At 59.0% G+C, this 26779-nt stretch overlaps 5 protein-coding genes across 9 annotated transcripts; 3 read left to right on the top strand and 2 right to left on the bottom strand.

The window, feature by feature from the left end:
* Window positions 1–3713: 3713 nt before the first annotated feature.
* On the bottom strand, window positions 3714–8876 carry CUTC (cutC copper transporter). 2 transcript variants are annotated; one of them, XM_069796720.1, is made up of 9 exons: window positions 8743–8876; window positions 8335–8406; window positions 8202–8261; window positions 7741–7950; window positions 6409–6444; window positions 5847–5980; window positions 5240–5267; window positions 4728–4833; window positions 3714–4146 (listed from the first exon to the last, which is right to left on the bottom strand). In XM_069796720.1, exons 2-9 carry the CDS (start codon window positions 8402–8404, stop codon window positions 4035–4037), a joined length of 756 nt encoding a protein of 251 aa, XP_069652821.1. In that variant the 5' UTR covers window positions 8405–8406; window positions 8743–8876; the 3' UTR covers window positions 3714–4034. The 2 variants fall into 2 exon arrangements, with proteins under 2 accessions (XP_069652821.1, XP_069652822.1); XM_069796721.1 differs by lacking the exon at window positions 8202–8261.
* On the top strand, window positions 8685–13209 carry COX15 (cytochrome c oxidase assembly homolog COX15). Of its 3 annotated transcripts, none has more exons than XM_069796718.1 (8): window positions 8685–8814; window positions 9586–9708; window positions 9954–10140; window positions 10362–10529; window positions 11042–11123; window positions 11445–11599; window positions 12498–12611; window positions 12910–13209. In XM_069796718.1, the coding sequence occupies exons 1-8, from the start codon at window positions 8801–8803 to the stop codon at window positions 13039–13041; spliced, it is 975 nt and encodes a 324-aa protein (XP_069652819.1). In that variant the 5' UTR covers window positions 8685–8800; the 3' UTR covers window positions 13042–13209. The 3 variants fall into 3 exon arrangements, with proteins under 3 accessions (XP_069652819.1, XP_069652818.1, XP_069652820.1); XM_069796717.1 differs by lacking the exon at window positions 8685–8814 and adding an exon at window positions 8849–9108; XM_069796719.1 differs by lacking the exon at window positions 8685–8814 and adding an exon at window positions 9359–9478.
* On the top strand, window positions 13072–15268 carry ATP6V0E2 (ATPase H+ transporting V0 subunit e2). Of its 2 annotated transcripts, none has more exons than XM_069796722.1 (4): window positions 13072–13249; window positions 13669–13716; window positions 13984–14130; window positions 14415–15268. In XM_069796722.1, exons 1-3 carry the CDS (start codon window positions 13128–13130, stop codon window positions 14075–14077), a joined length of 264 nt encoding a protein of 87 aa, XP_069652823.1. In that variant the 5' UTR covers window positions 13072–13127; the 3' UTR covers window positions 14078–14130; window positions 14415–15268. The 2 variants fall into 2 exon arrangements, with proteins under 2 accessions (XP_069652823.1, XP_069652824.1); XM_069796723.1 differs by lacking the exon at window positions 13072–13249 and adding an exon at window positions 13417–13595.
* A 681-nt stretch (window positions 15269–15949) lies between these two features.
* On the bottom strand, window positions 15950–21338 carry ENTPD7 (ectonucleoside triphosphate diphosphohydrolase 7). Its single transcript, XM_069796715.1, has 12 exons — window positions 21203–21338; window positions 20953–21126; window positions 20657–20862; window positions 20390–20543; window positions 19881–19984; window positions 19751–19807; window positions 19130–19262; window positions 18863–19045; window positions 17770–18094; window positions 17596–17681; window positions 17315–17476; window positions 15950–17153 (listed from the first exon to the last, which is right to left on the bottom strand). Exons 1-12 carry the CDS (start codon window positions 21208–21210, stop codon window positions 16925–16927), a joined length of 1821 nt encoding a protein of 606 aa, XP_069652816.1. The 5' UTR covers window positions 21211–21338; the 3' UTR covers window positions 15950–16924.
* A 499-nt stretch (window positions 21339–21837) lies between these two features.
* SLC25A28 (solute carrier family 25 member 28) lies at window positions 21838–26249 on the top strand. The gene is given in 5 exon segments (XM_069796724.1): window positions 21838–21930; window positions 21933–22349; window positions 22523–22751; window positions 23670–23726; window positions 25144–26249. Coding segments are annotated over 5 exon segments (1314 nt in total). The 3' UTR covers window positions 25662–26249.
* Window positions 26250–26779: the final 530 nt, after the last annotated feature.

A 26779-nucleotide genomic window follows, 5' to 3' on the forward strand; every position in this document is an offset into this window, starting at 1 on the left:
AGCCTGCTGAATGCTGCCAAAAAGTCCAGCAAAGGCTGAGAAGCCAAAGAAGACCGTACCCTTTTTCTCATGTGCCACCCAGCAAGGAGGCCCAGGACACGAGCAGTGGTCCAGGCCTGGGAACTTGCAGCATCTGACAGCTGAGCTGACTGCATGCTGCAGTGGTCTTTCTGAGTCTCCGGGATCTGGGTTCCTTTTACCAACTTCCTCTGGCCTGCAGAGCCTGGAGACTCTCCCAGCTCTTCTTTTTACTTCTCCCTTTCCCATACCTCTGTGTTGTCTGCATGTTATGGCAGCTGGCTGACCACAAAACCCAAAAGAGACTTTGAATCTTCATTCTAAGGCAACCCCCAACATCTGAGACAGCCAGAGGACCATTCCTGAGGCAGGCAACTGCCACTAAATCATCACGCTGCTGCTTAGGAAAGTGGAGGTGTGGGGGCAGGTGGGGATGGTGCTACTCTAAGGCTGGAACTGGATTTGCTTTATCATGAGTGCTCTTGGGGAGAAGTAGGTAAAAGGGGACGGTAGGCTGACTGCAAGGATTCTGCTGTCTCATTGTTCAAGGAGTTAGTAGACAGCTCAGAAGTCAAGGATGATACAACGAGTAACTGCTCGGGAACCACCCTCTTACCATCAATACCAGAGAAAGGTTCAATGTCCAACTGATTGGTTAATTATTATTGGCTTGTCTGATTAAATCCACTTGTTTTTGTAAATAAAGCTACCCCTTGTGCTAGGTCCTTGTAGGAGACTACTTGTAACTCTCCAAAACAAAGACTGAGAGAAGCAGCCTGAGGGAATCATGAACGATGGCAAGAGATGAAGCTTGGTAGAGATAAAGGGGAAGGGGCGTGGAGGCCCTCTGAGCCTTTCCAAGAAATGTCTCAAACACTCACAAGTACCTTGAAATGAAACCGTAGTCACAGCGTGGATAATGTGGAGTCTGGATAATGCAGGCTTTGTGCTCAAGGAACTGGTAAGGCAAGCACTTGACCCATGTGGGAGGAATAGCACATGGGAGAGGATGCGGCTGGAGGAGGGAGCCCTGTGGAGAAAGGATGGTTCTGCTCTGGTGCAACTAGTGAAGCCTGTTAGCTCTCTGTTTTCGGGGCCATCACGTCCAATGAATAACTTTTGCCTCATTATCTGCAAAATGTATATTAAAGTTGACACTCCTGAATATGCTCATGAAGATTATGGAGATCACACTAAACATATGTGACTATAGCACTCGTGTCTCAACCCAAATCATGCTATATGTCACCTTGGGGGTTGGGAGAGAACCTGAAACAAAACTGCCACTGTGGGAGTAGGGTGGGTTGTACTGATATGGCAAACAAAGGGGGAAGATAGGTGCCACTGGGAGATCCACAGAAGAGCACTCTTACGAACCAGAGAACCCCAGTTGGCTGGACCAATACTTGAACCAGGACTGGTGATCTCTCTCTGTTTCTCTTTTCTCTTAGAATTGCTAAGTAATGCAAGGCATACCTTACTGCTTGCCATAATCTGTTATATACCTAACCAATTATTGGAAAACCTCGTTTAAGACATCCATTAATCACTGTAGGAATCTTAATAAACGTTTGTATATGGACCTTGAGAGTTGTCTCACCTTAGTCCACACTGCTGGGGATTTGCCAATCTCAGTAACTCACCCTCCTCTTCTGAGTGGGTCAAGACAGTCCTCCAGGCCAGAACCAATACCCTGCTGATGAGAGCAGCAATCTGATGCAATGGATACAAAGTGAATGGAGCAGTCACTTCCTCAGCCTTTCTGCATCCAGAGTGCTGATGTGATTCTTCTTTCTGCTCTCTGGCACAGGTGTCCTCTGGCCTTGCTCGTACCCATCTGGAGCGCTGCTGCCAAGGGGACCACTTGCTCGTGACACCTTCCTATTTAATGCTCTGTCCCATTGCGTGTCTCAGTTTTCAGTACATGTCATAGCCCATCCTCACCCCGTCTTTGGTCTCTCATTCAGACTTGAAGTGCTTTGCTCAGGACAGGATGCCAGCTATCTTTTAATGTTCAAAGCAAGCACACCCCCACTTTCTCTCCCTCTTACCTGGGGCATGCTCCTCCTAAAAACCCACAAAGCCACCTCACTATCCTTCAGTTCCTCCCATAAAGCTTCCTTCACTACAATACCCAGAAAACGTTCACTGGCACCAAGCTAATCAAAGTGGTAAGACCTCTTTGGCCAACAATACCACACTGTTTCCCTGTGCTCCCTTGCCTTTACCCATCTGTTATCCACCACCTTATAACTTAAGTTTTCAAAATTAGGCATTGCTTCATGCCTGTTTCTCACAGGGTCTGGTCCAGGACAGAGGCTTCTGCAAGGCAATCTACAAATTAGTCCAGCCCTCACTGCTCACCTGTTTCTGAAGGGTTTGTTTCTCTCCTTTGTTATGCTGTAACCCCACATGAGTTCAACAGCCTTTTTTTCTTTTTTTTTTTTTTTAACTTTACACGAAAGGAGAGAACCAAACTCTGTGTTTACGATGCTAGGGGGGCTGCCTCAGCAGAATATTCATGTTAATTGAGCTACCGGTATCTTAATCATCACCATGACTTATGAAATCTCACAACATAAACCATGAATTCTTCAATCAGGTATTCTGAACTATATTGACCATAACCACAAATTTAATCATTTCTTCTTCTGAGTTCAGATCCTCCCTACTGCCTGCACATCTATCTGCCAGTGCTGAAGCAGGCTCCGACACCAGCACTAAGCAGCCATTCCCTTCCCAGCTCCTGTGTTGCAAACTACCACATACACTCCCGAGGTATGTTTTGGGAGACAGATACCTGTGATGGATCCATGTGAAAAGGTGGATGTACCCTTTGAGATGAAGATACATAGTTAGTCTTGGTTGTAGGTTTTCAGTGACCTGATTATGTTTAAGGTGACAAAAGGTGCTGCCACTTTGTCAAGTATTACATTTTCCTGTACATCCTCACAGGCTGTATGCTATTGCCAAGAGGGGCAGACAAATCTGAACCCTGCTTTTTGTCTCCTAAGAAGGTCTGCTATCTCTGCTGTCAGGGGGATCCTCTTCAGCTTTGTGGATCTTTTAGAGAAGAGCAGGCTGCAAGAATAAAGCTGCTTTATCTCTGGGTCTCTACTCTTTTAATGGACCACTGACACCATTCAGATCTTTCATCAGGTATTTTGCAGGGTAACTGAAATGAGTCTAAGGCTTCAATTCTGACCAGGCAGCAATAACTCAACAGGCACGTTCCCCTGAGCACTGTCTGGAGAACAAGCAGTTTGTGCTTCATGTTGGGAAAAGGACCTGGAAACTCCCTGAGAAAAAGCACCTTGTCCTCCCAAGGAATCTCATCACACACCCACCCCACCTCAAGCACCCACAGCCCAGGATGCCTCGCAACTACCTCACCTCATCAGTCAGGTAGTTAGAAGCTCCTTCCCATTAGAACTTAATGTGTTCATCATCTCTACGTATCAATGTGCTTCTCTCTACCTAGCAGCTGCTGCGTTGCTAATCCCCAGCTATCCTACTGGCTGACCACAGCAGGCCTTGTTTTCCACCTGTGGCTATGATGTTTCCCTCCCTGGCATTCTGGATGATTGTATTCTTCTCAGGTGCACAAGGGGCCTGATTAATTCAGGCTATGCAACACAGATCACAGTCTTACCTGTAAAATATAAATAAATTTTAAAAAAGCACAGCGAGAGGGGGGCAGCTGCAGTGTTTATTTGACAATCACATGCAGTGCTACACAATTCAGTCCCCCTACTTGCTCAGCTCCCTTCCTCCCAAATACTGCTGAACAGCTTGTTGCCACAACATCTGGGAATGAGTCCTTTTATTTAAAATGGCCAACGTTAAGTTTCCAGGCCAGGGACTGGTCGTTCGGGGGAAGCCAAGGGAAGAGATGTCAGGCTTCATCACCTAGTTCACATCCTCTGCAGCCTGAGGACGGAAGCAATACCCATCTGTCCATGTGGCAGGAAAGACCCTGGAGTCTCAGCGCTCTTGTCCCAGCACAGTGCCTTCCACTACAGAATGTTCTTTGCGATCGCATTCAGGGTCCTCACTTTGGCCACATCTGCCACCTTTATGGAGTATTCAGGGGCAGAGAAGGACGCTCCCATGGCAACGTTCGGATTTCTGTCAGGAAAACCACTGGTTACTATCTGCAGGTGATACAGGTGACTAAGACACACTAAGCAAAACCCACTATCTCCCCTAGTCTCAGCAGTGGCCAGAGAATCTGCTGGTGCCACCCAAACCAAAGATGAGACAGTAATAGAAAGAGGAATAATCCAAAGGCAATAAACAACAGCATCGACAGAAACCCAGTGCACATCTGTGGACAGATGTAAGCCATTCCTCAGAAGCACATCCCACTGGCCTCCCAAATCCTACACACTTGTGTTAAAGGTCTAAGGCAGCTACACCAGAACCTGCCTTCCCGAGTGCCACACAAGCACACTCACAAGCCCTAGGGCAGCAGTAGCAGAAGAAATGCCCCAAGGATCCAGTTCTGCATCCGTGTCTGGATGATGAGCAGTGCTGGATTCACACACGGCAGAATACAGAGCCAGGCATCAGGACCCCAACCACAAGAGCGCGATTAGCACCAAGGAAGCTGTTTGAAATTTATGCCTGTTCTACAAACTCACGTTCACATTAATCCAGCTTTTCCCTTGTACAGTTTTGCTAAAAAATAAAAACAAATAATCAGTTACCTGAACTTCATCCCTGAGTCCCGGGCTGAGCGAGCAGAGCAGTGAAACTCAGAAGCAGTGGAGCCTTCCAGAATCCTCTGCAGGTTGCGCTCTGTGATGCCACCCCCTGGTGGGAAGAATCCCAATGTCACATACAGCGCAGATGGCACTGTCCCAGGCCTGACACCACCCTGGGACCTACCCCCCCTAAGGGACAAGCGCCATCTACACTGAAGGGAAAAGACAGCCCTTGGGAAAATGGAGACCCGGGCACATGAAAAGAGACAAGAGAAGCCTCGGCTCATGTTCTCCCACAGATGTAGAGCTGTCCCCAAATCCTCCAGCAAGCAAGTGGCTGCAGAGCTCTGCCATCCCCAGCTGTCTGCGCAGCCTTTAGTCGCACCAGGGCAGGAGGTCCTCCTCCTGGGGACCTGGCTTAGAAAGCCAGATCAGACAGCACACCCCAGGGCAAGAGGCTAGGAAGCAGGTGCTAGGGACTACAGGACCTGCTACAGATGACAAAACACCATTACCTGGCACCACCACAATTCTGCCCTTCGCCTGAAAGAAGAATACCGTGTTAGTGATATTGCTCAGCACTACATCTGCACACGCATTTGTGGGGTAGCAAAGAAACCTTACATGCAGTGCCTTCCACAAACTCGTGGATGTCACTATGGCTTATGATTCGTGCGCTCTCACCCACCTGTTTTGTACTATTCATGTGTTACAAGGAAAAGGGGAAAAGAATTTGCAGGTACAGCTAAGGCAACTTGTCACCATTTCTTCCTACCTCTCAAGTACATCTGTTGCACTTTCCTAACAGGAACTGTGAGACCCCCAACAGGGACCTCACTTTGCTGTTTGCATGGCCTAATCACACCCAGCTGCTGAAATCAACTCCTACTGCCCTCCTCCCAGTCTGCGAGCAAGAACAACCCAACCAGTCTTTGCTGTGGGAGACTTTGGGGTCCAGGCTACACGGACTTAGGAAAAGATTAAAGCCAAGCCAGAGAGGGAGGGCAAATGCTCCTTGACAGGAGTTCCCTTACAGAAATGAGGGCTACCATAAAGGAGCTGCCTCCAGGCAATGCCCAGGAAGCAGCCGCAGTAAACCAGGCGAGCACAGGGAACACTTACCTGTTCTGCAAGCCTCTTAATTAAAGACAATCCTTCCAGCGCTGAGCTGTCACAGCCACTTGTCAATACCCGCTCAAACCCCAGAGAAATCAGGGTCTCCAGTGCCACCAGGGGATCGTGCACCATGTCGAAGGCTGAGGCCAACACAACAGCTCAGAAATCACTCAGCTCATTGTGCTCAAGCCCTGTCCCCCATCCAGCTCAGGAGCCCAGGAGACAACGAGAGGAAGGGTCCTTCTCACAGCTGGCCACCCCTGCAGGGAGCCACAGCTCCTGACTATAATGTCCCCCTCACAGCAGTGGCAGGGCCACCGTGCTCAGCTCCTCAGATGCCTCCTCTCCACACAGGGCAGTGACACAGCCCCCAAGCACGCACCCCCTGGACCTTTCCCCTCCTGGGGGAACAGTGCAGCCACAGCCTGCTCTTACACAGCATGCAGAGCTTTCCCCCCTCCAAAGAATGACCAAAGTACCTTAAGCTCAGCTCCCTCCCAGCCCCACCTTCCCCTGGCAGTGGGACAGAGGCTGGTCCCTGCCAGGGCCACTGTCCCAGGCGACTCACCTCGGTGAAACGTGACTGGCAGGGGACGGCACACCGCTGCAATAAGAAGACATATGGTCAGTCAGGGCTGGTACAGGGAGTCCCTTGTGCTAGAACCAGAAAAGCACATCAGATGAAAGAGGGCAAAGGCTTCTCAAGCCATTCATGGGGAGCTCAGAAGGGTCCCAGTACTTGCTGGGAACAACACAGCTGCTGTTCTTTGGCCAGGCTCTTTGCTGAGGAAGAGTTCTTCTGCCCGTTGAGGAAGCAAAAAGACCTTTGTTGTTATGAGTAACACCAAAATCCCCCACCTCATCTGGATCATGCAGAACCCTCATTCCCACCAGAGATGTTTCTCTGCAGGAAGGAAGCAGGGAATTTGTATCATCTACCTGGGGAAGGGACAAGACCAGCAAGTAGTCTTTGAAAGCAGGAGAGCTGATTTTTTGTGATTTCTTTCACTACCTACAAGTTCTGCTCTCAGACCACAGCTCACTTCACCAGTGATGCTCTACTTACTAGGCAAAACTTATTTACTTCTATGAAAAGAAATCCAACTGCCTCCTGCCCTGGAAACACTGGTTCCAGCAGAGCACCTCATTGCTCTAGTGGAGGCAGATCCGGGCAAGACCACTCTCTTTTGCTGCACTCCCTACAGCCCATTCACCTTCATACATACAAGAACCTTGGCAGCAGATCACCAGGGCAACGCTCAGCCCTCTTTAGCTTTGCCTGTAGCTCACAGAAAAGATGTAGAAGCAAATTCTCTTTCTCTCTACATGTTAGGCGTCTGGACTAACAACTTCCCACTGCAGTTTCGGTATCCTTTTATACATTTCCACCTCTCTCTCATTATTCTTTCTCACTGGGTGCGTTAGAGGAAAAAATGAAGATGAGTTGCCAGCTACCCACGAGGCCAAAGTCCAGGAGAGACATACCCTAGACACCTGTAACAGGGACATAAGGAAAAGAACAAAGGGCGAGGAAAATGAAGAAGGAAGGGAATCCAACAGTTTAATACTCTGACGCCCCCAAAGGAGCTCACCTAAGCACCTCTCCTGCTTAGACCCTGCCATTACATCCCAGGTGGCCTCAAACTCAGTGTGAACCGCTTGGGGCAGCGGCCCTTGGTCTGCAAAGCTTCTTACCTGTTTAACGTCTCACAACAATACATGAAACCGGTAGAAGGTGGAGAGAGATGGCAAGACCACAGACAAGACGTGCAGACGAAAGCACCCTGCACGGTTCTTTCTACAGCGCCGGACAGAGCCGTGCGGAACTCCCACCCCCACGGTCACCGCACAGCTACCGCGCAGAGCTCAGCACAGCGTTTCTGACCGGGGACGCTCTTACCCAGCAGCGCTGTGCAGAGCTCTGTGTCAATGCGCCCGTCTTCGGTGAGGGCCCCGAACACCAGCCCGTCAGCCCCGTGCAGCTTGGCAAGGCGGATATCGGCTTTCATCACCTCCACCTCCCGGTCCGAGTAGAGGAAATCTCCGCCGCGAGGTCGGATCATCACGAACACGGGGACCCGCACGCACTGCTTCACCACCTGCAGGAGTCCTGGGGGGGAAAGGAGAGCGGCAGCTCAGCACCCAGCCGCCGGGGGAGGCAAGAGGAGAGGCTGGGGGGGGCACAGGGGGCGGGGGGGGGGGAAGCCAGGCTGGCGGGAGGGGGGCAGGGGAAGAGGGCAAAGGGAAGGACGGCGGGCAGGAGGGTGCGCCGGGCACGCCGACCCCCCCCAGGGAGGGGGAGCGGCCCCGGGGGAGGGGGAGGACGCGGGCCGCCGCAGGGCGGGGGCGGGCGCGGCTCACCCATGCTCGGGGTGGTCCCTCCTTCCACGAGGCCGGCGCAGAGCTCGATCCGGCCTGCACCTGGGGAGAGGCGCGTCAGAACCGGCCCCGCCGGGGCCCGCCGCGCTGCCGCCCCCTCGCCCGCGGGCCTTACCTCCGCGCTCCGCGTTGACGGCGGACTCCACCGAGTCCACGCACACCTCCATGAGGAAGCCATCGTCCATGCCTGGCGGAGAGCGGCGCCGTCAGCCCGGCCCGCCCCATGGCTGCCGACCGGCTCCGCGCCGCCGCCGCCGCCGCCGCCGGCCGCGGCCCCGCCCCCGCCCCGCTTCCGCCGCAGGCCCCGCCCCCCCGCTCCCGCTTCCGGCCTCGCCCCCTCGCGGCCCGGGCCCGCGCCGCCCGCGGGCGCGAGGGCGGGCGCGGGAGGGTGGAGGCGGAGGGCGGGGGGGGACGACGGCCGGCGCGCCTCGCTCGCGCGCTGCGGCGCTAAGTCCCGCCCCCCGGCGTCGGTCGCGGCCCCGCCCCCGCCCGGGCCCCGCCCCCGCCTCGCACGCGCCCTCACCTGCGCTGGCGGCGCGCGGGGGTCGCTGCTGGCTCTCGGTCACGTGCCGGGGATTGTCATGGTGACGCCCAGGTGTGTCCGGAAGTGCTCGCCCCTCTTCCGGCGGCGCGCGCCACTTCCGGGGTCACTCGGGATGCTGCGTGCGGCGCGGGGCGGCGTCCGGCTCCTGCTGCCCGCGCGGGGCGGCGGCGCCGGCGCCGAGGGGCGGGGGGGGCCGGCACCGGTACCGGGCCCCGCCTCTCCGCCTCCGCGGCGGCTCCTGCAGCAGGCGGCCCCCGCCGCCGCGCCCCCCCCCGCCGTGGGGCGGTGGCTCCTGGCCTGCAGCGGCGCCGTGGCCGGTGCCGTGGTGCTGGGCGGCGTCACCAGGTGAGCGCCGCACCCCCCGCCCCGCTGGCACCGGTTCGCGCCCGGCGGCCGGGGCCGTGGAAGGAAGGGCTCAGCCTTGGGGCCGCGTGGAGGTGGCCGGCGCCGCCGCCGGGGACCGGTTCGGGCCGTCCCTGCGGCCTGCAGCTGCCTCCCACGCCTGGGAGCCGCCCCGAGTGCGCCTGTGAGAGCTCCTCTCGTGTCTTTCGCCCCTGGCTGCGAGGGGACACCGTGGGGCAGGGCTGGGAGTACCAGAGAGACTTTCCGTGGCGCGCTGGTGCCAGCCGGGGATAACTGTCCCTTACACGGTTTTGGTAATTTTGGGTCTGTTTGATCACTCACAGACTCCCTGATCTCCATCCTGTTTCTAACTGTGAGTTTAAGGGTTGTCTGGTGCAGCCAACAGCTCTTGCTTTGGTTCGGTAGATTTGCGTGCTGTCAGCGAGTGAATTGTGCCTGCTTGTGTCTGTCTGCTCCCAGGCTGACGGAATCGGGCCTTTCTATGGTTGACTGGCACCTGGTGAAAGAGATGAAACCCCCAAGAACGCAGGAGGAGTGGGAAGCTGAGTTCCAGAAGTACCAGCAGTTCCCAGAGTTCAAAATGTGAGTGTGCAAAAGAGGAAGAAGGGTGGGTGGGAGCACCCCTCCTGCGACTGAGCCACTCGAGGAACTCTTGTAAGAAGGGCAATGTTTTCTAACATGGCTAGGAGGGCACACAAAGCCCGTCTGATGATGGCTCCTTCGCTTTCATTTTCGTTCTCTGAGGAAGGTGATCCCTTGCCCTGCAAAGTATGGCATAGGACTGCTGTATCACATGAAAACATCATTTGTTTTACTGTCTTTAACAGCCTGAATCATGACATGACGCTGACAGAGTTCAAGTTCATCTGGTACATGGAGTATTCGCACCGTATGTGGGGCCGCGTTGTGGGTTTGGCCTATATTCTGCCCGCCGCATACTTCTGGCAAAAGGGCTGGCTCAGCCGCCCCATGAAGGGCTGTGTTCTTGCGCTCTGCGGACTGGTCTGCTTCCAGGTGAGCGAACTCTTTAGCTGCAGGGATTAGCGGCAGCACCTCCTGCAAATATCTTCTGATTGAGCGTAGTTGAGGCAGTGGGATTCATGAAAGCTTGGGGGGTGGCAGTGCTGGTAGCTGGTTGAAGGTGAAGGAAACAAGTTGCTTTGCCCCTAGTGTTTGTCTGCTCTTAGCAGTTGCTGCTGCCCTGTCTGGCTTTAACCCCTCTCCTGTTTTGTCAGGGGCTGCTGGGATGGTACATGGTGAAGAGCGGGCTGGAAGAGAAGCCAGACTCTTATGACATTCCTCGGGTCAGTCAGTACCGTCTTGCAGCACATCTTGGCTCCGCGCTGGTTCTGTACTCTGCTAGCCTGTGGACGGGGCTGTCCTTGCTGCTTCCGCGACACAAGGTACAGAGTGGTGTGTCAGGAGTCAAAAGCGCAGGGCAGTGTCAATTCAGAGGGTTGGGGATGTGATGTGAAGGGTGAGGAAAGGGTGTGAAGGATGATGGTGCTTCCGTTTTAGTCTCTGTTCCTGACTCCGATCTAATGCCGCGTTGCAGAATACCCTGTCTGTAAACTTCTTGGTTATGGGACGCTTCCTTTGACTCGTGCTGTTCCGCTCAAAAGTGATTAGTCTCAGAGTTCGTGCAAGCTCAGGCAGGGCTAAATGATTTGTGCCAGTAACTGTCCAGTGGCCGCTCCAGTTTCTGCACAGGGTTGGACTCAGTTGTGGTTTTGAGGAACCACTGAAGTGTGACACTGCTGTGTGGTGGTCTCTAGATTCCTCCTGTAAAATACAGGCCAATCCCTTGGCCTATATATGCAGCGAAGGCTTTTCTTACCTGCTGCAAACAGCACTGGAAATGCTTTGCCTTGATTATTTTCTTTTTTTTTTTTTTTTTTTTTTTTTAATTTTACAGTTACCTGAAACCCATCAGCTCCTTCGCTTGAGACAATATGCTCATGGCACTACAGCTCTCATTTTTCTTACCGCTCTTTCAGGTAAGAATGTTAATTTCTGCTGTCCCATCTCCTCTCTGCCCTGTTTTTATTTCTGGTCTGGCAGTGTCTGTGAGCAACACCATCATGTTCTCTGGGAAAAACTTTATTGCTGTCAGGGAGCTTACAGTCGAGAACCTCCCTTGTGGGTCTTTCCTGAGCAGGTGGAGGTGTACCTTCCAGCCTGCCTGTTGCTGTGTGATCTCTGTATATGTTTCTAAAAGAAATTCAGGATCAAGCTGAGCTCTTCAAGTCGGAGCTTTGCAACCTGGAGCGCCACCTTTGCCTACTCTGGTAGTCTCATTTTCTGCTCTGGAATTGCAGGTGCCTTTGTGGCAGGGCTGGATGCTGGCCTTGTGTACAATTCCTTCCCCAAAATGGGTGATCGCTGGATCCCAGATGATCTCCTTGCCTTCTCCCCCATGCTGAGAAATATCTTTGAGAATCCTACAACTGTACAGTTTGATCACAGGATCTTGGTAAGTGCTGTCTTCCTGCTATGTCTGTGCTGCTTCTCAGTTGCCTCCTGCAGCCAAGCTGTCCTCTTTGGGCTGTGGTTCTGTCAGCTTGAGTGATATCCAGGGTGTCCGGAGGTCCTAAGAGCGTGTTACCGATTTGCTTCTGCAGAAAGAGGAAGTTAGCACTCTCGTCTATTTTCAGTGTGGTCTCCTTCCTTAAGGACATCTTCCTCCTGCACAAGTTACAGACTTTGTTTCTTTGTGTCTCCTTTTCCATAACATAAGCTGCAGACCAGGGTAGCCTTCGCTATTGAAATGTCTGGGAAAGCTGTGTGAAATAAATATCGGAATTTCCAAGTTTTAATGCTTCCTCCAGCATTTCTGAACTTGCTTTACACCAGTAGCTCCCTGTGAAAATATCGCAGCTAGTTAGAGCAATCCAGATATTAAATGCCACTGCCAGCACTGCTGTGGACTAAGCCATCCCTAAGACTAAAAAGAAAGATTAAGTGACTTAGAAGAGGAATCACCTGGGGTGACCTGCACAGCGAGATTATGCTGGTGAACTACAGCGGAGTGGTGAAAATGAGATCGATTTTCCAGATGACAGCTTCCACCTTTAGCTGTCAAGGTGACAGATGGGATGAGGACACAGTCCCTATGACTTGAGGAAACGCTGTTGGAAAATAAAGCATTAATTTGGGGAGAAATGGAACTCTATAACTTTAGTTAAATTTCAGGGTTGTTAACCTGGCAGGCATGGGAGCTCCAGGATTTGGTTATGGCTACTAACACGTTTCCACAGTTAAATATTGTTCATGAAATTTCTTTTACTGCATGGAACGCCCAGCCAAAGGCCACTCTACCCGTTTCCTCTGAACTTTTCTTGAAGGGTGCTTGTTTCTCATCCCTTCTGTAGGGAATTGCCTCAGTCACAGCTGTCACAGCACTGTACCTCTTCTCGCGGAAGATCCCACTTCCTCGCAGGACCAGGATGGCAGTGACTTCCTTATTGGCTGTGGCTTGCATGCAGGTACTGTCATCTTCTCCCCCCTCCCTTCTTTGTTTTTTTTCCTCCCTCTAGTCCTTTGTAGCATGTTCACAAGACAGAGCTGTCTCCAGCTTGGATCTGTGCTGGCCCCGAGAGCCTGGAGCTGAAGAGGTGGGCCTGCGTAGGCCCAGGGCCTCGCCATACTGCATGCACTGTCTGAATTTGAGGCTGGATGTCTGGCTGTGGCCGTGGGCCTTTCTACATCATGCTCTGTGCTGGGGATGTGTAGCAACGCTGCACCCACAGCTGCTCTTACTCCTTCCTTTTCCCTCCTCGGCAGGTGGGCCTGGGCATCAGCACCCTCCTGCTGTACGTCCCCACGCCGCTGGCCGCCACCCACCAGTCGGGCTCCCTGGCTCTGCTCAGCATGGCGCTCTGGCTCATGAGCGAGCTCCGACGGGTCCCCAAGTAACCTGCCGGAGGCAGAGCCCTCCCGGGGGAGCTGCGGCGCTGGGCCCGGAGGCTGCAGAGAACCGCCAACCGCGGCATACGGGGGGAATGTGCGCCCAGCCAGGCTGTGCGCGGGGAGGAGGCGGCGGGTGTCGGTGTGAACTTTGTAACATAAAGGAGTTTTTACGGAGCGGCTGGTGTCTGGCTGGGTGCCTCCTTTCCGGAGCGAGGTGAGGAGGGATGCGGGGAGGGGGGGCGCCGAGCCGCGCCGCCGCGGCGGGGAGGGGAGGGCGGGCTCCCTTTGGCGCCCCCTGGCGTCGGGCCGGCGTAGGCCCGGCTTCGCGTTTCTGCCAATGGGAGGCGGCGGCGGCGCCAGCGCCGTGCGCTCCGCCCGCGGATTGGCCGTCGCGCGCGGCAGTGGGCAGAGCGGCATCCGCTGCGGCGGCGGTCGGTCTGTCGGAGCGGCGCGGCCATGACGGCGCACAGCTTCGCGCTGCCGGTCGTCCTCTTCTCCGCCTTCTGGGGCCTCGTGGGCATCGCCGCCCCTTGGTTCGTGCCCAAGGGGCCGAACCGCGGGTGAGTGGGGGCCCCGAGGGGATACCGGGGACGGGGGGGTTCGTGACCGGGCCTCACGCCGGTGTCTCCGCAGGGTGATCATCACCATGCTGGTCACCACCGCCGTGTGCTGCTACCTCTTGTGAGTACCGCGAACCGGCCTCCCGTACCGCCCCCCCAACTCCCCCATCCTCCGTGGGGCTTCACCGGGCCCGGTGGCTGCTGCCCAGCCTCCTGTCGGTGGATGAATGGGACAGCCCCCGGGCTGCAGCCTGCCTCCCTCCCTCCCGGGCACTTCACCCCCCGGGGCAGCAGTCTCTCTGCCAGCCCCTTGAGGCAGCAGCATCCCGGGATCCTGGTCCCTGCCCCCGTGCTGCCAGGGCTGATGGCAGGTTGGGTCCCTTTGCAGCTGGCTCATCGCCATCCTGGCCCAGGCCAACCCCCTGTTTGGGCCGCAGCTGAAGAACGAGACCATCTGGTACGTGCGCTTCCTCTGGGAGTGAGCAGTCCTCAGGACCCGGCGCCTGAACAGACACCCCCCCCCAAAATTATCACCGTGAGTGGGCAGAGGGCTGGGGTGGCAGAGGTGTCCCCGCTTGCCTGCCTGTGGCTGGTTGCAGAGGGAGAGAGGGAGCTGCAGCGTGGTCCTCGCTGGGTGGGAGTTGCTTTGGCTTCTGTGCGTTGTGGCTGTGGTGAGCTGGCCTCGGCATGGGGCTGCTGGCTCTGCACTGGGCCTGAGCAAACAGCCCTTCTCTCTGAGCCTGTGGTTATCTAGGTTTGTGGGGGCTACCTTGTGGGTGCAGTTTGGTGCTAACTTCTCCTCCTTTCTCCCTGCCCCAGCTCTTGCTGCTGTTCCAGCCTCTACTCTCCCGTACCAGGCAGCCCCCAGACGTGCTGGGACAGAGGCTGGACCCGCTGCCCCAGTGCACCCTGAGCATTGCAACCTGGACCAGTGACGGCTGGGCCCCTGAGCATGGCAGGCAGCAGCCCCGCCTGGGACGAGGGCCTGGTACACCTGGCCCTGGGAGCAACCACACTACCAGGGAGAGATCTCCTCAGCTGGCCTAGTGCTGTAGTCACTGACACTAAGCACCGTCCTGAGAGAGATCTGTGTGTCGTGCCAGCAGCTCCTGTCCCTGCCGTGCTTGCCCTGCTCCCTCCAGTGCACTCAGCCGTAGCCCCGCCAAGTGAAACCCCTGCTTCCAGCCCAAGCTGCCCAACTAGTTACCATATTCCTGGTCATTTCAGGCACCGGCCGCACCTCTGCGTGAGAAGGCAGGAGCCCGTAGCATCCTCTGTTGTATGGTCAGTCCCCTGTGGTGGGGGTGGTCCCTGCTAAGACAGATGCTGGCTGTGGGTGTGAGAAGGGAGGGCTGACGCTGGAGGAACATGCAGACCCTCTGAGGTGTGATGAGGGAGGTGCTGGGGTGCAGGACAGAGGGTTCTGCTGCTTGGCAGCCTGCTGGAGGGGATTAAAGGGGTGCTGCATCTCCTCCTGCCTCAGCAGTGAGGGTGCTGCAGTAGTGTCTGGGTACCATCACCCACCCAACCTGTGTCCAGGTTCCAAGAAGAACCGAGTAGGGTGTTGTGTTTTTTGTTTCCCCTTATTTATCACATAATTTATCTGTATTTATTTACCTGACCGTGTTTGTTAAATTTGTGTGGTGGAAATAAATCCTTTTTCTAGTAAGTGATGCTGGAGGCAGATTCACTTGCTGCTTTGAGGCTGGGGAGCAGTCTTGGCTTTATTCAGACTTTTTCCCTTCCCCCCAACCCTGTTCTTGCACCATGAGAACAAGGCTGGGATCCTCAGCTGTTGAGCAGGAGCTTGGCAGCATGCTCGCGCATGGAAAGTTTTATCCTTGATGCCACCTGTGCACTTGTCCTGTGTGACGAGGGTCACAGGTACGTAACAGTATGTGCTAGAGGGAGACTTGGGTACCTGCCCAGCCTGTCTGGTGGTAGGCAGCTGTGCTGGAGCCATCCCTGTGGCTGTGCAGCAGCTGGAGAAGTTTAGTGGCCCCTTGCTCAGGCTGAGGTGGGGAATAAGGTAAAAAACATGGAGCAACACCTTCCAGGGGTTCTGAGTGGGCAGGCTTTTTCTCTTAGGAAGAGAGGAGGGCAGCAAAGGATGCTGTCTCCAAGGTTCACAACAGTTCAGTTTGGATCAGAGCTTCCCTTGCTGTTACCACCTTGGGAGGTGAGCTCAGCTGTCCTGCTGGAAGGGCAGAGAACGCCTGGCAAGAAAGCAGCTTTGTCGTCCCACTGCAGTGGCACGAAGCAATGCTGTGCAGACGAGCGCTGGCCCCCAGTCATACTGCTATCCAGGAGCTGTTGCTGCTGGGGTGGTGGTCACTAGAAAACAAGACCAGTGCTGGATGGCTCAAGGGGTTTGTTTATTGCTACAGGAATGGGAACAGATGAGTTCAAGTAAAAAGTGACACTTCACTGGGGGCTCCAGCCCCAGGGCAGCAAGGCTCATGCCTGTGTGCCCAGCCCAGACCTGCCCTGGGGCAGTGAGCTGGGCTGGAGTGAGATGGTTCCCCTGTGGGCAGGCCCAGCCTGCGCTCACGGGGGAGAGAACCACAGGTCCCAGCACTAGTGCCCGATTAACGTGTGGGACGCCACGGGGCAGACATGCCCAGGAGGGAATGTATGAAAGGAAAGGGTAGCTGACTTTGGTGGTGCCTTAGGAACCAATCCCTGAGCCCTCAGTGCTGAGCCTGGGGCATTGGCTAGGACCACAGGACTGTCCTGGGAAGGGAAGACTTGGCAAAGAGCAGGGCACCTCTTAAGGAATACCCCAAGAGGGACCCGGCTGGGCAGAGCAGCTCAGTGGAACTCGCGGCTCACCTGGTTCCTGCAGTAACTTCGCTGGTGACTGCTATTCTCTAGCCTGTGGGCTAGTAAGGGACTGCAGAAAGGCCACCCCGGGTGATGAGCTACAGCACATCACCAGCCTGCTCTGCAAACTGGTGGCCGAGTCATGGGGTGACCCAGTACTTCAGGCCCTGGCCCTGGGCTGGCCACCTCAGTGGTAGCGTCCTGCTTATCTAAGGGAGCTGCGAGGGCTGCAGCTTTGAGCCCGCTGGCAGTAGAGGACTTTGCTCTACACCACGTAGCGAGGCAAAGGCCGGAGGCCAAGGAATGCAAAGATTAGAACTGGGGTGAGGCAGAGAGGAAAGTTCCGGTGTCTGTAGCTGCCTCAGCCCACAGGCTCTGGTTCTGATGTGGAGATGATAGGGTGCAGAGTTGAGATGGTCTTTAAGAAAGAGTCCAAGCCCTCGGAGCCCAGGCTGTCAGCCAGCCCTGGTTCTGCTGGTGCAACCGCACAGTGGGTACCACCGGTGTCATGGCCCGTTTCCCTGGCTCGGTGGCACCACCACCTTGTCCAGCCAAAGCAGGGTGAGCTGGGCCGCACGCAGCTGCCGGCGGTGGATGCGGCGCAGCCGCAGGAGGTAGAGGACTATGGCCAGCGCTACAACCAGGATGCAGGCGAAGAAGAGATAGTGGTTGTAGACAAAGGAGAGGCGCAGCCAGGAGGCGTGTGCTTGCCGGATGCTCTCCTGCCGGAGATCCCTGCGGAGAGTCAGGACTGGCCGTGAGATGCCATGGGGTACTACCACGGTCCGTGCTGCCGCTCCCCTTGCTGGGGTGGCACAGCCCTCGCCTAGTGCGGCAACTCCTGCTCCTCCCCAACCACCCTTCCCCGAGCGATGCCATCAGCGAGCCAATGGTACCTGAGTGGCAGAAACCGCGTCTTGTAGAGGATGGCTCCCAGCGTCCACTGCACCTCCCGGTCGTACACCAGCTGGGCCGTGCGCAGGCTGGGGTAGTCCAGGGGGAAGCGGAAGCCCTGGTGAAGGACTTGGTACATCCAGGCTGATTTGAAGCACTGATACCTGCAGGCACAGCACGCGAGAGCGTCAGCCAGATGCTGCCACCTGCATCACGGTCCCTCACCCCAGCCAAAGCCCCCCAGGAGGTCCAGCCATGGCACACCCCCAGCAAAGCCGCTTACTTCAGCCGGTGCTGGTCAGCGTGTGCCGAGTAGAGGCCACCGCGGAAGCGCTGGGTCAGCACCTCCCATCGCTGGCTGCAGTACTCCTGAGGGACAGAGAAGTCAGGGCTCAGAGCAGAGAAACAGCCCCTACAATGGCGGCTCCCCAGCCCCCGGGGCTGCGGCAGCACCCACCTGGGCAGCAGAGGTGAAGGTGGGGGCACTGTAGCGGCCCCCCAGACGCAGCACGTCCTCAGTGCAGTAGAAGAACTCGGAGAAGCCGTAAAACTCACTGTTGCCGAAGTCGATGGGTGCTTTGTATGCCCTCACCAGGGAGGCCTGGCTGCTGTTGGGCCCAGCCAGGAGGGGCTGCAGCAGCTCCGCGCAGGCCGGCCAGTCCCCTCGCCCCCGCACAAACAGGGTTTGGCCGCCCCTCATCACTGTGTCCTCCAGCCCCACAGGCAGGCAGGGGTCCAGGAAGGGCGTCTCGGGGCTCAGCCCTGTCTGCTGGCCATGCAGGCTGGAAAACAGGCCAGGAAGGAAAGGCAATTGCATGGGGGGACGGGTCTTGTACCAGCCCCAAAAAGCTTAGTCTAGTGCTGCCCCGCATCCAAATACCCGCCGCACCAGACCACGCTGTGTTCTCTTGTACCCTGCAGCGCTGGCACCCGCCCTGGCACCTCCTGCTGAGGCCAAACTTGCCAGATCTCTCACGCTGACCCGCAGGCACATGCCCCGAGCGCCTGCGGGGTGCAACAAGGCACAGCCCACCCTGACCAGCTCGCATGGATCTGCACCCCTGTGCAGCCCCTGGGGATCTAGAGGCAGGGTCTGCTCCCGGCACAGGAGTACCTGGGCACCAAGCCTCTCCGCCTCTGGTGACAGCTTCACGTAGCGCTCTGGGAAGGGGAGACAGGAGACAGAGAGCTCGAGGTGGGGATGCGATGGAAAGATGTGCTGAGTGAATCAGTGCTGGAGAAGGAGGGAAAGTCAGAGCAGGAAAAGCTGAAAGCCACCAGAGGGGCCTCCCTGCAGCCTGCCGCGAGGGGAGAAGGAGGGGGAAGGCAGGGAGCTGCAGCACTGATAACGCCTGCCGGGCTCAGAAAAGGGCAGCACCCGTGCACCCTGTGCCAGCCCGGGCACCTGCTGCTGCCAGCATGGCTGTGGGAGCTGTTATCGCCACGGGCGGCTCCTGGGGCAAATCCAACGGGGAGAGGGTGGCGTGAAGGAAGCAGCACCCCATTTTGCAATGCCCTAGCAGGGACACCGCTAGGCAAGGCAGCAATACCGGTTGTGCGCATAGGTCTGGTTCAGCACAAGCTCCTCGTAGCGCTGCCGGGCAAAATTGCCCCCGAAGCCCAGGAAGGTGTTGACATAGACGCGGTACACGTGGCCAGTGTGCTGCACATCGCAGCCCAGGTTGAATTCCGCCAGCAAGCTCTTAGCAGCCTCCTCCTGGGGGTGCAGAGAGGTCCGTGATCAGCAATGACCCAGGGAAGGCAGGGGCTGTTCTTGGGGCTGGCCAGCCAGCCAGATACGCACCTGCTGCGGGGAGAAAGCTCCGGAGTCGGGCACTTCGTAGGCGATCTGCAGGGAAGCGCCTCCCATGTCTAGGATCCCAACTGTTCGTTTCCGAACCAGGGACTCTCCCTGGTCCCCCAGCGCTACAGTGACCACCGCATCCTCCTCTGCAACCCACAGCAGCACATCAGCAAGGGGCAGGGCCTGGGGGGCATCTCCTCCCTTCCACTATCACCCCCCCCAGCAGCTTCATGGGGCTCCTCCACCCCTGCAAGCAGCCCCCAAGGATCACTTGCAGGGCAGCAGGTCCTGGCATATGGGGCTGGCCACCCCCCAGCTTTGTAGGTTCCCCCAAAGCATCCAGCACCGGAAGCCACTACAGGAACACTACTACAAACCCTCTCTCCCTGGTTCTTCTCCCAAAACGCTGCAGGTGCCCCCCTCACACAGGGACTTGTTCCTGTGACCAGGGCAGGTGCCCCTCCAGGTCCCAGGTTCTGGAGAGTTTCACGCTCATGGCTGCGGTCAGACATTGCCTGGTCCAAGGGGCAGACCCTGCCTGCTCCAGAGCTTGCTCTTAGCTCCAGCGCCAGGGCAAGCTCCAGCTGGGCTCTGCTCAGACCCTCCCAGCTGCCCTGCAAGCAGCCAGACTCACCGTCCTCGTGATCAAACCGGCCCAGGACAAAGTTGATGCCAATCCAAGCATAGACACCTGCACAAGACAGAAAGGGTCATTACGACAACACGCTAAAGGGAACCAAGCAGTGCTTCACAGAAGCTCCTACCTTCCTGTTTCCCTGAGATCACTTCTGCATGTGATTTGGAGAAGAGGAAATCAAACTCCAGGGGCACGTTTCTCACCAAGTCCTCCAGGATTGCAGCTTGCTGCCTGCAAGGACATGGGAGAGGGACAGATGCTAAGGGACCTTCGCCAGCGATGCTCCTTTGCAGGAGCGCAGGAAGGAGCGGGAATCCCGCTGCAATACGCCCCACGTCCAGCCCCAGGAGCCCTGCTGCTGCAACCAGTGCGCTTTGGAGACGAGCAACGAGATCTATTTGTTTGAGACTTCAGTAAAAAGCGTCTCCTCTGGGCTCCCTCCCAGTGTGCGCAAACCCTCCTCCTGCAGCCCTCGCCCTTCGCCCCAACAACGCACCCTTTCCTCTCTCAATCCCCACCCCCAGGATTCCCAATTCTCCCATTAGGCTCAAGATGAGGCAGCCGTCTCCCCCCTTCTCGTGGCTGAGGGACCCCAGCGGGTCCCTGGCTCGCCCCGACGAGGGCTGACGAACTCACCTCTCGGGCAGCAGCCGCATGCCTGCCGTGCACAGGATGTAAAGCGGAGTCTCCTTGTGCTTCTGAGCTGGGACGTGGGCTGCCGCGAAGCGAAGCAGAGGACGCAGGTAGGGCGTAGCTTGCTCCGGGGCCGCCGCCGCCGCCACGGAGATGCCTGCCCGGGGAAGGGAGGCTGTGAACCGGCCGGGCCTGCCGCGCCGGCAGCGGCCGTCCCCGTCCCGTGCGCGGGGGGCCTCGGGGCCGGGAGCGGAAAGGGCTGGCACCGACCCGGTTTAATTTTCTTGACGACGGGGCGGCTGCTCCGGTCCCTCATCTGCTTGATGTCCAGCAGGTCGTGGGGGTTCCCGTTGTGCGGGGGCCAGAAGTAGACGAAGACCCGGGACCCGCTGCTCCCGCAGTCCACGACCACCCCGTAATTGAGGGTCGAGTCCTCGGTGTCGGTGGCCGTCAGCTCCTCTGCCCGCGCCAGGTACCTGGGGCCCGGGGAGGGACGACGGGGCCGCCTCAGCACCGGCGGGCGACGGCGACCCCCGGTCCCCTCGGCAGCCCCGGTCCCCGCTCACCTCTCGTCGCGTCGGGCGGCGCGGGGCGGCGCGGCCCAGCGGCGGGGGGCGGCGGCCGCCAGCAGCAGCAGCAGCCCCACGGCGAGGGCCAGCCCCAGCGCCGCCGGGCGCTGCCGCGGCCCCGGGCACGGGCAGGGTCCCGCCGAGCGCCACGACGGGCAGGAAACGCCGATCCTGCGGGCAGAGGCCACCGCTCAGCACCGGGCCCGGCCCGGGCCCGGCCCCCCCGGCCCGGCCCGGCCCCGCTCACCTGGCCATGTGCGCCCGCCGCCCGCCCGCGCATCGCCCCGCTGCCGGCACCCGGCACCGGCGGCCACGTCACCAGCGCCCCCGGCGCGGCCAATAGGGGCCCCCACCGCCGAGCCCCGCCGGGCGGCGCTCCGCCCACCCCCCGCGGCCGCGGAGCCACGCCCGCGCGGCCCGGCGACCAATCGGACCGGGCGCGGGACGGCGCCCCCAGGCGGCCGGGGGCCGCGCCTGGCTTCGCCCTTGCTCCCGCGTCCGACCTTCTCCGGGAGGCGTCACGCAGAGACTTCCTCCCGCGCGGCCTATCGCAGCCTCCCTGCCGCCAGCGCCCAGCCAATCCGAGGCGCCCAAAATAAACAGCACGCGCCGAGAGCCGGAATGGCGGGCGAGGCGGCCAATGGCGGCTCGCTGCTTCCCCCCCACACACACCCGCGCAGAGGAACGGCGGGCGGGCCAAAGGTCGCGGGCTCGCCGCCCAATGGGCTTGCGCGGCGGGGCGGGGCGCGAAGTTGAGGCACCCAATGGGGCTGCGCGGGCCCGCGGGGCGGGGAGTCCCGGCGGCCAACGGGCAGCGCGCCCCAGCGCGCCGGAGGGAGCGGCCGGCCAGTGGCGGCGTCCGAGTCGCGGCGGCGGCGGCCAATGAGCGCGGGGCGCGGGGGTGGCCGGCGGCGGGCCGAGCCAGTGGGCGCGCGGCGGGGGCGGGCGACGGGCGGAGGCGGCCAATGAACGCGGCGGGGCGGGGCGGGGCGGGAGCCGGGGGGCGGGGCGGCGCGGAGCGGGGCCGGGGCGGCGGCGGCGGCGCCATGGAGCTGGGGGCGGGCGCGGGGGCGGGCGCGGGCCCGGGCCCCGGCGCGCGGGGCGGCGCGGAGTCGGGCCGCGTCCTGCTGCTGCTGATGGGCGGCGGCGGCGGCGCGGGCCGAGCGCGGCGGGGAGGCGCGGAGGCGGAGGCGGGGCCGGGTCCCGGCGCCGGTCCCGGTGCCGGCCCCGGCCCGGGAGGGCCTGAGGCGGCGCGGGGCCCCGAGCCGCGCTCCCCGCCCGCCCCCGATTACGAGGCGCTGCCGCAGGGCGCCGCCGTCTCCACGCACATGCTGGCGGGCGCCGTGGCGGGCGTCATGGAGCACTGCGTGATGTACCCCGTCGACTGCGTCAAGGTGCCGGCACCGGCGGCGGCGGGGCGGGGGCGCGGCGGGGCGGGGCGGGGAGCGGCAAACCGGGGCCCCCCGGGGCGGGAGACGGGGGTCGCCCCGGGCCGGGGCCCGCGGGGGGTGACGAGCCGTGACGTGCCGTGACGTGCTGTGCCGCCCGCCCGGGCCTTGTGTTGCAGACGCGGATGCAGAGCCTGCGGCCGGAGCCCGCCGCCCGGTACCGGAACGTGCTGGAGGCCCTGTGGCGCATCGCCCGCACCGAGGGCGTCTGGCGGCCCATGCGGGGCATGAACATCACCGCCACCGGCGCCGGCCCGGCCCACGCCCTCTACTTCGCCTGCTACGAAAAGTTAAAAAAGACGCTGAGCGACGTTATCCACGCGGGGGGCAATAGCCATGTGGCCAACGGTACTGCTCCCGACGCCCACCAACACCCCCCCCGCCCTGGGGGGCTACGGGGGCCGGGGGCTACCGGGGGGCCGCCCGTCCCGCCACGCCGGGGCGGGAGCGGGGTGGGGAGAGGCCGAGCTTTGGCGGTAGGGAGGTCTGGCCCCGTCCCGCTCGGCCGCAGGGCCTTAGCCGCCCCTGCGGGGCCGGGGGGCCTCAGATGTCCTAAAGGCCTGTGCTCTCTCCAGCCGCGGGCCAGCCGTACGGTGCCGCGCCGGCACGGTGCCGGGCAGGGGGAAGCGCCGGTCCTGTGCCTGCCGGAGCCGCTCCCAGGTATCTGGCTTGAAGCAGGTTAGTGGCCCCAGCTCGGAAGGATGCTGGCAGACGGGAGCCGCCCGCAGACGAGCCAGGACTGGCCGTGGCTCCACAGGTCGGCAGTGCCGGAACTCGCCCCAGGAGCACCGGCGTGATGTCGGAGCCCGTCTTGCCATGGTGCCCGTTAGTCGACTCGAGGAGCCACCGTGGTGGGGAAATTGTGGGGCCGAGGGGAGAGCGGAGCACGTCGTGCCCTTGGCAGGCACGCGGCCGAGCGCCGTCGGGTTTCTCCTTATCCATGGGGCACGGGGACGCTCGCTGTCCTCTGGGCCCCTGGCAGGTGGTGGCATTAGCCTGGCCTTCAGGGGCTGGGCCCGAGTGAGTCCCGCTTAGCCCGTGGGACTCGACAGCCTGTCGCAATCCTCTCCCTCTCTTTCCTGAGCTCTCTTTGGGTGGGAACCGCTGAGGACCAGCCCGCTTTTTGGAGGGGAGATGGAGGCTGCCTTCGGATCTTGCCCTCTTCCAGGGGCCTCCTCCTGTGCCTCGGCAGGGGACTCGGGGCTGCAGTGGAGCCCCAGGGTCCCTCGCCTCCCCCCCTCACATGTGGCAGTTCTTGTTTTGCAGGTGCAGCCGGGTGTGTAGCAACGTTGCTCCACGATGCAGCCATGAACCCTGCTGAAGGTAACGATGGTCCTGGCCCGCCAGGGAGGGGAGGATCGGGGGCTGCCTGCGCCATTCAGGTCCCCTCTGCGGCACAGAGGGTACTCGCCTCATTGCTCGCCTGACTGCAAGGATCATTTTGGGGGCCAGTGGCTGTGGCTCTGGTTAGGGAGCCCGGTGGCGGCCCATTACAGAGGGGGTAGGTAGAAGAGATGAATTCTGGGGAGCGCAGCAAACCCCAGCTGAGGAGGAGCCAGGAGGGTACCGGTCTTTCGCCCAGGGGTTTGGCTGGTGACAGTTACCTGGAGCAGGAGAGAAGGCAAGAGAGGTGCGATCCGTACTGTTGAAGTCATTCCAAGTGTGTGGAAATTGGGCATTGCTGTGGTGGGATCTCAGGAAGGTGTGTTATGGTTCTGGGCCTGTGTTCAGGAAGAAAAAAGAATGGGGTGCAAAAGGCATGCTAGAGAAGTCAGGAGAAGGGCGATCTTGTGTTGTGAAATGTCTGGAAGATACTGATTTTGTTGAGCCCGGTATGTGTGAAAAAGGCAGAGGGAGTTTGTAATTAAAAGTCTGTGAAAGTGGTGGGAGAAGGAGGAGTAACAAGGAAAGACCAATCGTGAGTGTATTATTTTCCTCTTAAAACCGGACGGTTCGTGACTGTGCAGGCTCCAGCTGATCTGGGCCCAGCAAGGCTCTCGCCTGCCCACTGCCCAGCTGGGATCCTGAGGAGCTGGCAGCTGTGTGGCCAGACCATTGTCATTCCTTCCCTGGAGCTCGTCTTCTTATCACAACTGTAGTAGTTGGTAGTTGCATCGTTTTTAGCTCCTTGTGGTCATATTGAAATAAGGGGAGGCAGGACAGCAGCAGGCTGTGATCTGGGCTCCCCTGCCCTGCTCTTGGATGCATTGGGGGAGGTTTGGCCTTTGGTTCTTGCCCCAGAGTGGCTGCCTTTCAGCAGTGGCTGCTAATGATCCCTGGCTGGTGGGCTCTGTGATGTGCTGTGGTTATTCTGGGCTGCAGCAGGGGCGGCTGGGGAGGGACAGGCTCGTCCAGATCGAGAGCTGTTGGAAAATAAGGGAATGGATGCCGAGGTAGCTCTGCGGCAGTGGATGGGGAGACGTTGGTCACTCGGGAGCAAGGGTTGATCTGAAGTATAAGCACCCGGGTATTGGGATGTTTCCCAGGGCTGTGGCAGCTGCGCAGTTTGTTGGTGGTGATGTCTGTGTGATGGTGATGCCTCAGCTGATCTAAATGACTGCAGTCCTGCCTGGGGACATGCAGGGCACTGCTGGTCCGAGTTGTCCGTCATGAGCTCTTAAGCCAGCGTGACCAAATTCCGGGCACTTGGAGGAAGCCTGACTTCGTGCTTACCCTTTCTCTCTCCTCTTCCCCTCTGCGCCTGGGTCCTGGCTGCTGCTGCCGCTGCTGCTGTCCCAAGTGGTCAAACAGAGGATGCAGATGTACAACTCGCCTTACCAGCGTGTGACGGACTGTGTGCGGGCTGTGTGGCGCAACGAAGGGGCCGGAGCTTTCTACCGCAGCTACACCACCCAGCTCACCATGAACATCCCCTTCCAAGCCATTCACTTCATGACCTACGAGTTCTTGCAAGAGCAGCTCAACCCCCACAGACAGTACAACCCAGGCTCCCATGTGGTCTCCGGAGCCTGTGCAGGGGCTGTTGCTGCCGCTGCCACTACGCCTTTGGACGTTTGCAAAACGCTGCTCAACACCCAGGAGTCCCTGGCCTTGAGCTCCAACATCAGCGGACACATCACAGGCATGGCCAATGCCTTCAGGACGGTGTACCAAGTGGGTGGCGTGACCGCCTACTTCAGAGGGGTCCAGGCAAGAGTCATTTATCAGATGCCCTCAACGGCAATCGCCTGGTCTGTGTACGAGTTCTTCAAATACATCCTCACCAAGCGCCAGGAGGAGCGGCGGGCTGGGAAGTGAGCCAGAGCCACACGCTGTTCCAGACCTGCTTCATCTCCCCTCCTGGTTTGTCTTCTGACCCCTCTCCCTTTCGGTTCGGTTTGTTGAAGAGAGGAGGCGGCGAAGCCCTTCGGGGTTTAGCACTGCCGTTTTTTGCCTGTGGCTGCTGCAGCTCTGCTCAGGCTGCACGGCTTGCTCTCTCCCAGGGTCCTCTGAGATGTCCCACTGGGAGTTCCAGCCCAGGTCACATCCCCTGGCACTTCCGTGGAGCTGTGCTCCTGTCCTTCCCTTAACCAAAACCTCCTCTCACGCAAAGCTCGCCCCTCCTTGGAGGGGAAAGTGAATGTCCTGCCCTGCCTCTGGCAGGGCCAAGCTGAGCTCACAGTCGCCAAGGAGGGGGCAGTGGCAGCACTGCCCGGGATGCTGGGGACTTTGTATGGCTTTTGGCTGAAGCAAAGTGTAAGCCTTGCCGTTGTCTTGTAGCACGCACACGCGATGCTGACTGCCCCGCTGGTGGTGGGAGGGGGAGGATGGCACTTGAGGAGGGGAGCCTGTAGGTTTGTTGTTGTTCCTGCTCTTGACACCTCCAATAAAAACAGTTCTGCTCTATCCTCCTGTCCCCTTCTTACTCCCGCATGGCCCAGCTCTTGGCACCATACCTTTCTGACTGTGCCCAGTGCTGAGCTCTTTTGATGGGTGCCAGAGGGAGAAGGCAAATGGGGTCCGGGGGTGGTGGTGGGAGGAGGGGGCCTGCCTGGCCTGGCCACCCTGGCAACATCCAGGGAGGAGGGTGGTCCCCATCCCCTTTGGCTCGTGGCCCAGCTCATCGCCTGCCACTAGCATGGGCTGTGACCCCGCTGGAGCAGCTGAGGTTCATACTCCTCAGCCAGGCAGTCCCGCACCCTCAGTCTGACTGGGGGTCCTCAGGATGCCGAATGGAGGTGATGGCAGGAGAGTCCTGGGTTGCATTTGTCGGGGATGGCACAGGAATCTCAGCACTGGGTGAGGCTGGAGGGCTTTGTGCACCTCGCATAGGAGATTCAGGACTCAGCAGGGCTTTTGCCCCCTGATTTTGAGCAAGTAAACTAGTTTGATACTTGATGAGCACCTTAAAGCACTACCAACACACTTGCTCAAAG

Source organism: Haliaeetus albicilla, chromosome 11 (genome assembly GCF_947461875.1).
Source record: "Haliaeetus albicilla chromosome 11, bHalAlb1.1, whole genome shotgun sequence".
Lineage (NCBI taxonomy): Eukaryota > Metazoa > Chordata > Aves > Accipitriformes > Accipitridae > Haliaeetus > Haliaeetus albicilla.